Source organism: Ranitomeya imitator, chromosome 1 (assembly GCF_032444005.1).
Source record: "Ranitomeya imitator isolate aRanImi1 chromosome 1, aRanImi1.pri, whole genome shotgun sequence".
Lineage (NCBI taxonomy): Eukaryota > Metazoa > Chordata > Amphibia > Anura > Dendrobatidae > Ranitomeya > Ranitomeya imitator.
Genome location: NC_091282.1, coordinates 1132255339 through 1132268683, shown reverse-complemented (window position 1 = coordinate 1132268683; position 13345 = coordinate 1132255339). Strand labels below are relative to the sequence as shown.

At 42.6% G+C, this 13345-nt stretch overlaps 1 protein-coding gene across 1 annotated transcript in view; it reads right to left on the bottom strand.

The window, feature by feature from the left end:
• The window catches only part of CNGA1 (cyclic nucleotide gated channel subunit alpha 1), a 98652-nt gene that overhangs the window by 19356 nt on the left and 65951 nt on the right, over positions 1-13345 (bottom strand). The window contains exons 2-5 of the mRNA XM_069745786.1: positions 7934-8052; positions 6598-6714; positions 689-748; positions 537-572 (exon numbers count right to left, since the gene is read on the bottom strand). Of these exons, the coding sequence (XP_069601887.1) occupies positions 537-572; positions 689-748; positions 6598-6714; positions 7934-8052 (332 nt within the window). The remainder of the gene's footprint in view (positions 1-536; positions 573-688; positions 749-6597; positions 6715-7933; positions 8053-13345) is intronic.

The window sequence follows — 13345 nt, the reverse complement described above, 5'->3', positions numbered from 1 at the left end:
AAAACAACATAGAATAAACCACGATAATCGTAGGGTCCATTTACAAATAACAGGCAACTATTAAATCATCCCTGATTAAGCCTGTTAAGACTGAGTGACAACCTTTCGAGGTGCCCAGAACGATTAGTAATAGACCGTTCTGTGCACATAAAGAATGAATGTTCCCGGCAGCACATGTCCTGTTTACACAAGACGAGGTGCTGCCGAGAACGATGATTTCAAATAAGCTTAAAACTCATTTAACCCAGCGAACAAGGGTTTTACTTTGGCTGCAACAAGAACATGACGATGATATAGGAACTCAATTGTTTCACTGTGGTATTTGTACAAACAATAATTTATGTGATAATTTGTTCCAGTTCCTGTCATTGTCGGCAGCATATCCGTTTGCACTGAGGATGTGCTGCTGATTAACAACTATTTGTATACCCACATGAAAGATGCGATCAGCCAATGATTTACCATGATGTTAACTGAGAACTAAAAACAAACAGAAATGAGATCAGCTTTTAATTTTTGTAAATTTCAATGCATACTCTTTTTTTTCTTTTTTCTTATTCTTTTTTTCTTCCCTACAAATAAAAGGACCATGGGTTAGTTAGGTTACTTTAATACATAATTAAATGAGCTGACAAGTTCCCTTTAAAGTTGATATTGGTAATACAAACAACGAATATTGAATACTTACTCATCCTTATTGTTACTGTTATTAGTGTTACTGGTGACAGCTGTGCCAGGAAGATGTTCACTGGGGAAAAAATGTTAATATTTTTACTCAAAGCCGTAGAGTTTAAAAAGACAATGCAGATCCTCTGTTAAAAAAAAAGATGCACAGTTTTTATGGTGTAATTCTAGAGGTAAACATATCTTTTGTCAAAGTTTGCAACTTTCCTTACAATGGCTAAACTGTTCCTCTCTGGCTCTCTCAGGCTATATGCACACGTTCAGTATTTTTCGTGTTTTTTTAGCTATAAAAACATGATAAAAACGTGAAACAAATGCTTACATATGGTTCCCAATCGTTTCTATGTATTCCTCAAAACTTGTGCAAATGTTGCGATTTTTTCCGCGAAAAAAACGAATCGCGGAAAAAAAAGCAACATGTTCATTAATTTTGCGGAATCGCTGATTTCCTGCACACATAGGCTTGCATTGGAACGCTAGAAATCCGCAAAGATATAAAAATTTGCGGATTTCTAGCGTTATTTTTGCTGTAAAAATGGGGTAAAACGGGAAGTGACAACACAATGTCCATCCCATAATGGCTATCCCATCATGCCATGCATGCGCATCCCATAATCCAATTCAATTTTTTGAGCCATGGCATTACCTGCTTTGGTCAAGGCTCCTAAATAGAAATGAGCGAATATTTCAATGTTCGGTTCGTCTCACGATGGCCGAATTTGGAATATTCACCGATTTAATTGTTGATTATGCATACACAGCACAAAAGCTGGTGGTCCCCAAGCTGTGAGACAGCATGGGAAACACCGGCATAGCGCTTCTGATCGGCAGTCAAATCATCCCCGCCGGTCACACAGCCAGCAGCTGTGATCGGAGGTAAAAAATCTCTGGTGTCAGCTGATGGGACTACAGCTCCCATCAGCTGACACTGCCGCTAATAACAGTGGGAGCAGGAGCGGCGGATGGGAGTATTCATCAGCCACTCCTGAGATGTAAATAAGTAATTTAAAAAAACCTGCGTTGGTTCCCCTGTATTTTTGGTAACCAGTCAGGCAAAACTCACAGCTGGGGGCTGCAACCCTCAGCTGACAGCTTCGGCAATGTTGGTTATCAAGAATAGAGGGGTATTTTTAATTATTTAAATAACTAATTTAAAAAAAGCCAAGAGCCTCACCTTCATTTTTGACAATCAGCCTTGCTAAAGCAGACAGCTGGGGGCTGGTATTTTCACGTGGGTAAGGGTCCATGGATATAGGCCCCCCCCAGCCTAAAAATAGCAGCCCACAGCTGCCCAGAAAAGGCACATCTATTAGATATGGCAATTCTGGCGATCTTCCTACTTGCCCTGTATCAGTGGCAAGTGAGGTTCATATTTGTGGGGTTGATGTCACCTTTGTATTGTCCAGTGACATCAAGCGCCAAGGTTAGTAATAGAGAGGTGTTTATAAGACCCCTATCCATTACTAATCCTATAGTTATATGGTAAAAAAGACACAGCCAGAATAAAGTCCTTTAATTGAAAGAATGACACAGACTCCTTTAATAATCTCAATTAAACAACAATATATGGTGCCAAGATGCAACAGTCCAGGTTGAGAACCACTGGTGAATGCGGTGCTGCGAGCGCAGCCTCGGCGACAAGCAGAGACATCACTGAGGCTACGTTCACAGCCAGGATGAATTTCGTGACCTCGGTGATATCCCCACTAGTACCGTGAGAACGTCATACGGTGCAGAGGCGAGTTCACCAGGAGAATCTCACCGGGAGAATTTCACTGCGGTGAACTTGCCTCTGCACCGTGCAACTTTTTCACGGTACTAGCGGGGATATCACCGAGGTCACTGCAGTTCATCCTGACTCAGAACGGAGCCTCAGTGATGTCACCGCTAGTCACCGAGGCTGAGCTCGTAGCATCTCATTCACCAGTGGTTCACAGCTTAGACGGTAGCCTCTTGGCACCGTCCAGGTTGAAAACTAATTATCCCCCAGACATGGATTACTGTGTGGGACAGAACGACCGACAGGTATGGTATATTGTTGTTTTTTTATTTTGGTTTATTACAGGAGAACGAGGGCTTTGGTTGAATTTTGCGAGGTTGTAAGTATGGTTTAATTGAGATTATTAAAGGAGTCTGTGTAATTTTTTAAATTAAAGGTCTTTTGTCTGGATGTCTGTATTTTTATACAATGTGACTATGGGGTTAGTAATGGGGGCATCTTATTGACACCTCTCCATTACTAACATTGGGGCATGATGTCACCTGATGGTGACATCAACCCCCCCAGATATTACCCCGCTTGCCACTGCTAGAGGGCAAGTGGGATGAGGGAGGCTAAGTGCCCAATTGGCACATCCTAGAGATGTGCTTTTTCTGGGGCAGCTGAGAACTGATGTTTTTAGCCTGGGGGCAGTATCCATGGCCCCTTCTTAGGCTATTAATTTCAGCCCGAAGCTGTCTGCATAGCATTTGCTGGTTATTAATTATAGGGGGACCCTACGTCATTTTTTTGGGGTCCCCCATTTTAATAGCCAGTAAAGACTGTTATGACCTGGTGGTTAGGAGCACCCGACCTGATAGTTAAACTCATACAGGACGAGCTCTGGGATTTGGGAGCTCTGCTGACCGCAAGCCCTAATCCTATCGCACACACTAGAAATAGCCGTGGAGCGCTCCTGACGCTCCCTATGCGCCTCGTCACAGCCTAAGAGCTAGCTAGCCCTAGAGAAGAAAATAAAGCCTACCTTGCCTCAGAGAAATTCCCCAAAGGAATAGGCAGCCCCCCACATGTAATGACTGTGAGTAAAGATGAAAGTCACAAATGCAGAAATGAGATAGGTTACAGCAAAGGGAGGCACGACTTACTAAATAGACAGAGGATAGGAAAGGAATCTTTGCGGTCAGCACAAAAACCTACAAAAGACCACACAGAGTGTGCAAAAGGGTCCTCCGCACCGACTCACGGTGCGGGGGTGCCACCCTGCATCCCAGAGCTTCCAGCTAGCAAGACAAAATCAAGATAACCAGCTGGACAAAGAAACAAGAACAATAATAACAATCAGGAACTTAGCTTCTGCAGGAGAAGACAGGACACCAGACAGATCCAGGAGCGAACTGAACCAATGCTAAAACATTGACAGCTGGCATGGAGAAACGATCTGAGTGGAGTTAAATAGAGAAGCCAACCAAAGGATAAACCACGTCACCTGTGTAAGGAACCTCAGAAGCAGCAGCTCCACTCACAGCCACCAGAGGGAGCCCACGGACCGAACTCACCGAAGTACCATTCATGACCACAGGAGGGAGCTCGACAACAGAATTCACAACAAAAGACTAAGTATACAGCTGTGAGCTGATATTAATAGCCTGGGAAGCTTCATGGGTATTACCCCCCCTTCCCATGCTATAAACATCGGCCCTCAGCCATTGTCTTTCTCTCTGCTAGTTACGAAAATTACGCGGGAGTCCACACCATTTTTTTGAGAAAAATAATCTTTTATTAATTAAATACAGTTAGGTCCATATATGTTTGGACAGAGACAACATTTTTCTAATTTTGGTTATAGACATTGCCACAATGAATTTTAAACAAAACAATTCAGATGCAGTTGAAGTTCAGACTTTCAGCTTTCATTTGAGGGCATCCACATTAAAATTGGATGAAGGGTTTAGGAATTTCAGCTCTTTAACATGTACCACCCTGTTTTTAAATGGACCAAAAGTAATTGGACAGATTCAATAATTTTAAATAAAATGTTCATTTTTAGTACTTGATTGAAAACCCTTTTTTGGCAATGACTGCCTGAAGTCTTGAACTCATGGACATCACCAGACGCTGTGTTTCCTCCTTTTTGATGCTCTGCCAGGCCTTTACTGTGGTGGTTTCCAGTTGATGTTTGTTTGTGGGCATCTCTGTCTGAAGTTTAGACTTTAACAAGTGAAATGCATGCTCAATTGGGTTGAGATCAGGTGACTGACTTGGCCATTCAAGAATATTCCACTTCTTTGCTTTAATAAACTCCTGGGTTGCTTTGGCATTATGTTTTGGGTCATTGGTCGTCGTTTCATACTACAGATGGACAATCAGTTTGGCTGCATTTGGCTGGATCTGAGCACACAGTATGGCGGCTCTGAATACCTCAGAATTCATTCGGCTGCTTCTGTCCTGTGTCACATCATCAATAAATACTAGTGACCCAGTGCCACTGGCAGCCATGCATGCCCAAGCCATCACACTGCTTCCGCCGTGTGTTACAGATGATGTGGTTTCCTTTGGATCATGAGCTGTACCACGACTTCGCCATACTTTTCTCTTTCCATCATTCTGGTAGAGGTTGAGCTTTGTTTCATCTGTCCAAAGAATGTTCTTCCAGAACTGTGCTGGCTTTTTTAGATGTTTTTTATCAAAGTCCAGTCTAGCCTTTTTATTCTTGATTCTTATGAGTGGCTTGCACCGTGCAGTGAACCCTCTGTATTTACTTTCATGCAGTCTTCTCTTTATGGTAGATTTGGATATTGATACGCCGACCTTCTGGAGAGTGTTGTTCACTTGATTGGCTGTTGTGAAGGGGTTTTTCTTCACCATGGAGATTATTCTGCGATCATCCACCACTGTTGTTTTCCGTGGGCGCCCAGGTCTTTTTGCATTGATGAGTTCACCAGTGCTTTCTTTCTTTCTCAGGATGTACCAAACTGTAGATTTTGCCACTCCTAATATTATAGCAATTTCTTGGATGGGTTTTTTCTGTTTTCTCAGCTTAGGGATGGCTTGTTTCTACCCGCATAGAGAGCTCCTTTGACCGCATGTTTACTTCACAGCAAAACCTTCCAAATGCAAGCACCACACCTCAAATCAACTCCAGGCCTTTTATCTGCTTAATTGAGAATGACAGAACGAAGGGATTGCCCACACCTGTCCATGAAATAGCATTGGAGTCAATTGTCCAATTACTTTTGGTCCTTTTAAAAACAGGGTGGCACATGTTAAGGAGCTGAAACTCCTAAACCCTTCATCCAATTTTAATGTGGATACCCTCAAATGAAAGCTGAAAGTCTGAACTTCAACTGCATCTGAGTTGTTTTGTTTAAAATTCATTGTGGTAATGTCTATAACCAAAATTAGAAAAATGTTGTCTCTGTCCAAATATATATGGACCTAACTGTACATGTACAGTAAGCTGCACACACACTGTACTAATTGTATCTGTCACTGTCATCTGTATATCTACATATTCTATTTGTATTGTATTTTCTGTATGTATTTGTTACTGTAAAAGTCAGAAGGACGGTAAAACCTATATATATATGTATTCTATGTGTATATACCTATTCTATCTTTTCTATTCTAACCTGTCACTCTGTAATTTCACTGAAAGCGGCACATGAATTGCTGGCTTTTATTCTATCTTTTACCGAATGTTACCGACTTTTCCCGATTTTAAGAAAAATGCTCGTGTTACCGATCACGAATCCGAATGTACCATATTTGTGCCGAATTTATGTTTGGCAATCGTTTTCCGAACATATTCACTCATCTCATCTCCTATACACTAATGTCATGAGCCATCTGGGAGCTTTGTATAAGAATCTCTTCCTCTGGTTCTTAGTGCGCAGGTAGAGTTGTCCTACTCCTCCTGTTCATAACAATTTGTTAATTTAAAGTGAACTAACTTTAATTTATAGGGGTTGCACGGGATTAATAAAAAACAAAAACACAGGAACAGTCCCATATCTGTTTCTGACCTGTGTCTGGTATTGCAGCTGTTCCCAATGCAAGTGAATGGGGCATAGCTGCAAACCTGATATAACCAATGTAGAAATGTGTTGGTTTATCTGGAGACAAAAACAGACAATTCTTCACTCATTCTGGTAAAAACTTTTAAGGATGCAAAGATAACTACCATAAGTACTTACCGGTGTGAGGATGCAGTGACCATCTGTACTCGATTCCTGCTTGAGAATATGCTGTAGCAATTTACGTGGTCCTTTGGATTTATCATATCATTGCTTTCTCCTCGCTTACTTACAAGCCTGATATCAACAAGATAAAAACTAGGTAATAACTTAAATATTTTGAAAATGTTGCAATATTTCAATGGCAAAATTGTAATTTGATGAGGCCTATGGAGGTTTTAAAGTGTGACATAAGGAGTAACATATCATGTATTATACTACAGTGGGGGAAATAAGTATTTGATCCTTTCCTGATTTTGTAAGTTTGCCCACTTACAAAGACATGAACAGTCTATAATTTTAAGTTTAGGTTAATTTTAACATTGAGAGATAAAATATCAAAGATGAAATCCAGAAAATCCCGTTGTTTAGGTTAATTTTAACATTAACTCCTTTGCTGCCTTGGCTGTATGTTTTGGGTCATTGTCTTACTGGAAGACCCAGCCACGACCCATTTTTAATGTCTTGGCAGATGGAAGGAGGTTGTCACTCAGGATTTTACGATACATGGCTCCATCCATTCTCCCATTGATGCAGTGAAGTAGTCCTGTGCCCTTAGCAGAGAAACACCCCCAAAACATAATGTTTCCACCTCCATGCTTGACAGTGGGGATGGTGTTCTTTGGGTCATAGGCAGCATTTCTCTTCCTCCAAACATGGCGAGTTGAGTTAATGCCAAAGATCTCAATTTTTTTTTCTCATCTGACCACAGCACCTTCTCCCAATCATTCACAGAATCATCCAGGTGTTCATTGGCAAACTTTAGACGGGCTTGCACATGTGCCTTCTTGAGCAGGGGGACCTAGCGGGCACTGCAGCACTGCAGGATTTTAAACCTTTATGGCGTAATATGTTACCAATGGTATTCTTGGTGACTGTGGTCCCAGCTGCCTTGAGATCATTAACAAGTTCCACCCGTGTAGTTTTAGGCTGATCTTTCACCTTCCTCATGATCAAGGATACCCCACGAGGTGAGATTTTGCATGGTTGGTAGGGGATCAAATACTTATTTCTGACTGCAAAATGCAAATAAATTTATATAATTTATACAATGTGATTTTCTGGATTTTATTTTTGATATTCTATCTCTCAATGTCAAAATTAACCTACCCTTAAATTTATAGACTGTTCATGTCTTTGTCAGTGGGCAAACTTACAAAAATCAGAAGGGGATCAAATTCTCATTCCCCCACTGTATGTCCTGTATGTATTATACATTGCATTGATTTCATCATGAGTTTTTTAGCCCAGTCTGAGAATGCCTGCGCTATGCTGAAAAATGACATGTATGTTGTACCTGCTTTCACCGTTTTCCATGTTGTTAATCTCTTCATCCATGTCTTGGATGGAAACCTTTGGGACGGCAGCACCATAGGTGTGATATGTATTAATTAATTTGTCCATTGTCATTATGTTCTACAAGATAAAAAAATTGTTACTTTTTGCTTTAACCCCTTAACCCCCAAGGGTGGTTTGCACGTTAATGACCGGGCCAATTTTTACAATTCTGACCACTGTCCTTTTATGAGGTAATAACTGTGGAATGCTTCCATGGAGCCCAGTGATTTTGACAATGTTTTCTCATTACATATTTCACGTCACTTTAGTGGTAAAATTTCTTTGATATGATTTGCGTTTCTTTGTGAAAAAAACGGAAATTTGTCAAAAATTTTGACAATTTTGCAATTTTCCAACTTTGAATTTTCATGCCCTTAAATCACAGAGATAAGTCAAATACTGTACTTAATAAGTAACATTTCCCACATGTCTACTTTACATCAGCACAATTTTGGAACCAAAATTTTTTTTGTTAGGAAGTTATAAGGGTTAAAAGTTGAACAATGAGTTCTCATTTTTACAACCCCAGTTTTTTTTTAGGAACCACATCACATTTGAAATCACTTTGGGGGGTCTATATGATAGAAAATACCCCAAAGTGATACCATTCTAAAAACTGCACCTGTCCAGGTGCTCAAATCCACATTCAACAAGTCTATTAACCCTTCAGGTGCTTCACAGGAATTTTTGGAATGTTTAAAAAAAAAACATTTAATTTTTTTCACAAAAAAATTACTTCAGATCCAATTTGTTTTATTTTACCAAGGGTAACAGGAGAAATTGGACACCAAAAGTTGTTGTACAATTTGTCCTGAGTATGCCGATACCCCATATGTGGGGGTAAACCACTGTTTGGGCGCATGGCAATGCAAAATTGGCTGGAATTGAGATCGGACGCCATGTCGCGTTTGGAGAGCCCCTGATGTGCCTAAACAGTGGAAACCCCCACAAGTGACACCATTTTGGAAAAAAGACCCCCTAAGGAACTTTATCAACATAATTTTCTATGGTAGGTGCCATGTAGATAAGAAGTGAGAAGAAACACAGTAGTAAAATTAAAAGAAATACTTTATTGAATAACAAAAATAAAAAAATATAGTTAAAAAGACAGGGCAGAGTAAAGCCTCTATACAAATGGGGAGCAGTAGCAGCAGCAAGTAATAAAGTAGCACAGTAAAGTAGAATGTAATTTAAAGCGCCCCCATAAAAAAACAATTAGGCTCACATATAGTCTTTAAATCCAAAGAGATAATGTATTGTTGAAGTTCTCCTTAATCGCCTTCAGACTAGGACTATAGGAATAATTCCCCTAAGGAACTTATCTAGATGTGTGGTGAGCACTTTGAACCCCCAAGTGCTTCACAGAAGTTTATAATGTAGAGCCATACTGCAGTGTGTCTTCAAGAAAATGGCGCCGGAAAGCGCAGACTGCGCAGGCGCCGATTCCGCCAGCAGGAGGACCAAGAAAATGGTGGCGGAAAGGAATCAGGTGGCGCAAGTAACAAATTGCTGTGGCATGAGGCTATGGCACTTCATGCCACAGCTATTTGTTACTTACGCCCCCTGATACGGGGCATATATTATGGAGCATCTTATGGAGCAGCGTATGGGGCATATGGATGGGAGCAGCAAATTAAAGAACGGTGGCGCAGGATGGGAGCAGCACATGACAGAACGGGGACGCAGGATGGGAGCAGCACATGACAGAATAGGGCAGCACATGACAGAACGGGGGTGCAGGATGGCAGCAGCACATGACAGAACGGGGGTGCAAGATGGAAGCAGCACATGACAGAACGGGGGCGCTGGATGGGAGCAGCACATGACAGAACGGGGGCGCAGGATGGGAGCAGCACATGACAGAACGGTGGCGCAGGATGGGAGCAGCACATGACAGAACGGGGGCGCAGGATGGGAGCAGCACATGACAGAATAGGGCAGCACATGACAGAACGGGGGTGCAGGATGGCAGCAGCACATGACAGAACGGGGGTGCAAGATGGAAGCAGCACATGACAGAACTGGGCGCTGGATGGGAGCAGCACATGACAGAATGGGGGCCCAGGATGGGAGCAGCACATGTCAGAATGGGGGCGCTGTTGTGAATTCTGTGGCTGAATTCACTCCTGTGGTCACAAGTGGTACTGCAGCTTCTGAGCTTCCTCCCTCAGGTGTTCTGGTGAGCTCGTTGGCTGCTTTGTTATTTAACTCCACCTGATTCTGTCTTCCTTGCTCCTTGTCTATGTTCCAGTGTTGGACCTGAGCTTCTGGATCTTTCCTGTGGCCTGCTGCTCTGCTTAGATAAGTGCTTCTTTGCTTTTGTTGCTACTTTTTCTGTCCAGCTTGTCTATTCGTTTTTGCTGGAAGCTCTGAGACGCAAAGGGTGCACCGCCGTGCCGTTAGTTCGGCACGGTGGGTCTTTTTGCCCCCTTTGCGTGGTTTTTTGCTTTAGGGTTTTTTGTAGACTGCAAAGTTCTCTTTGCTATCCTCGCTCTATCTAGAATATCGGGCCTCACTTTGCTGAATCTATTTCATCCCTACGTTTGTCTTTTCATCTTGCTAACAGTCATTATATGTGGGGGGCTGCCTTTTCCTTTGGGGTATTTCTCTGAGGCAAGTAAGGCTTGTTTTTCTATCTTCAGGCTAGTCAGCTCCTCAGGCTGTGCCGAGTTGCATAGGTAGTGCCAGGCGCAATCCACAGCTGCCTTTAGTTGTGTTTAGGATAGGTTCAGGTATTGCGGTCTACAGAGATTCCATGTCTCAGAGCTCGTTCTATTGTTTTTGGGTTATTGTCAGATCACTGTATGTGCTCTGATTGCTGGCACACTGTGTCACTGGATTGCCTACATAACAGGGCGCAGGATGGGAGCAGCACATGACAGAACGGGGGCGCAGGATGGGAGCAGCACATGACAGAACGGGGGTGCAGGATGGCAGCAGCACATGACAGAACGGGGGTGCAAGATGGAAGCAGCACATGACAGAACGGGGGCGCTGGATGGGAGCAGCACATGACAGAATGGGGGCCCAGGATGGGAGCAGCACATGACAGAACGGTGGCGCAGGATGGGAGCAGCACATGACAGAACAGGGGCGCAGGATGGGAGCAGCACATGACAGAATAGGACAGCACATGACAGAACGGGGGTGCAGGATGGCAGCAGCACATGACAGAACGGGGGTGCAAGATGGAAGCAGCACATGACAGAACGGGGCGCTGGATGGGAGCAGCACATGACAGAATGGGGGCGCAGGATGGAGCAGCACATGTCAGAATGGGGGCGCAGGATGGGAGCAGCACATGACAGAACGGAGGCGCAGGATGGGAGCAGCACATGACAGAACGGGAGGGCAGGATGGCAACAGCACATGACAGAATGGGGGCGCAGGATGGAGCAGCACATGTCAGAATGGGGGCGCAGGATGGGTGCAGCACATGACAGGATGGGGGCGCAGGATGGAGCAGCACATACCAGGATGGAGACCATATACCAATATAAAAGCTCGCCACCCGGGTGTAGAACGGGTTCAATAGCTAGTATACAGTGGGGCAAAAAAGTATTTAGTCAGTCAGCAATAGTGCAAGTTCCACCACTTAAAAAGATGAGAGGCGTCTGTAATTTACATCATAGGTAGACCTCAACTATGGGAGACAAACTAAGTGGTGGAACTTGCACTATTGCTGACTGACTAAATACTTTTTTGCCCCACTGTATAATATGCAGGCAAGTATATTAAAGGGACTGTGTCAGCACAGAATGACTGTTTAAACCAAGCACAGGAGCTTGGTGCACCTTGGTGTGGCCAAACATTTACATGCATTGTCCCACCTACTTTCTTTCCCTCTATCTCTGCATCTATAAAGCCAGAACTGTCAATTAAAATAGAGGGTGGAGGAGATATAGGGGAAACAAGTAGGTGAGAAGGTGCACTGAACTGTGTGGCCCTGTACTTGGTTTGAACAGTCATTTTGTGCTCAGAGAGTTCTTTTAAACTATCAGTGGTAGACTGGTACAGAGGGGATGTGCCATCAAGGACACAATCTACAAGGTGTTAGGCAAGGAGACAGTAGATTGGGGGTGGTTTAAAGCAGGTCCATTGGTAATATGGTGTCATCAGGGTTATTAAAGCCTGTAGGCTTTCCTGATTAGTTGAGTTTTCTGGTTACATCTGAAAGCTTTGATCATGAAGACAATCAGATATGTTGAAGAAGTGAGTTACTGAGGATGGGGGATCCTTGGGAGAGAAAAAATAAACAAGTTTCTCTATCTTTTCCTATCTAGCAGTCAGTGAAAAATGGACAGCACTCAGATGACATCCAAATATTTTCTGATTTTTTTTTAATGGATGTGTAGACTTGCTTTGCTGATTTTGATCCAACACTCGGATCAATATTCAACATTTCTCCATGATTTTGCAAGGACCAAAAAAAATAAAAAATAGAAAAATGAATGACTGATTGAGCCCTTATGTGGGAGTCACAGAGTAGGGTGTTATAGTAGTCAAGATGGGATATGATGGGGAAATCATGTATGTGAAATGGGAAAGTTTTCTTTCAAGTAGATGTACTATACTTTATAGATATCCAGTACTTGAGATTAACATGTTCTGAAAAACTGTGCACACAATTAGAGATGAGCGAACTTGTTCGGAAAACTTTCACCAATCTTAAATTCGACACGAACGTTGCACATTCCGATTCCCAAGCATTTTCCCTCAAAATCGGCAAAATTCAGCCAAAGCTCAGTAAATTATCGAGTTTCCACTAATGCTTTTGTTAGGACTTTGGCTAGGATAGTGGTACTGAATGATGATCGGGGAGGACGTGTTTGATGAGGGGAGGTGGTGGAGAGATGTCAGAGTAGCGTCAGACTGTATTTTTTTTTTAATTAACTTAATGTGTGGAGATTCCGGCAGCAAATCATGGCACAGAAACCATCCACAATGTCCAGACATAAGGGCTTCTATCATTGGCTGCCGAAGTCACATGTCTCTCTCTGTATAAAAAGAGGACATGCTGTTTTTGCACCATTTTGTCAGTGTAACAGGGCAGAGACTGCTTCTGCTATAAGTAGTCAGATAGTTAGCCAGGATGTTTATTGTCAGCTAGTTCACATAGATAGGATCATGTGTGAAATTGACTTTCCAGCATATAAATCATTTGTGATTTATAATGTAGGCCAGAGACTAGGCCACTTTCAGAATCTAAATAGTTTGTGGTAGTAGTGTGGTGCAGACACCAGGCCACATTTCTCAATCGAAATCCTTTCTGCTAATAGTGTGGTGCAGACACCAGGCCACATTTCTGAATATTTTCTGCTAATAGTGCAGTCCAGATACACTATCTAAGCAAATATATATTGATTGTTAA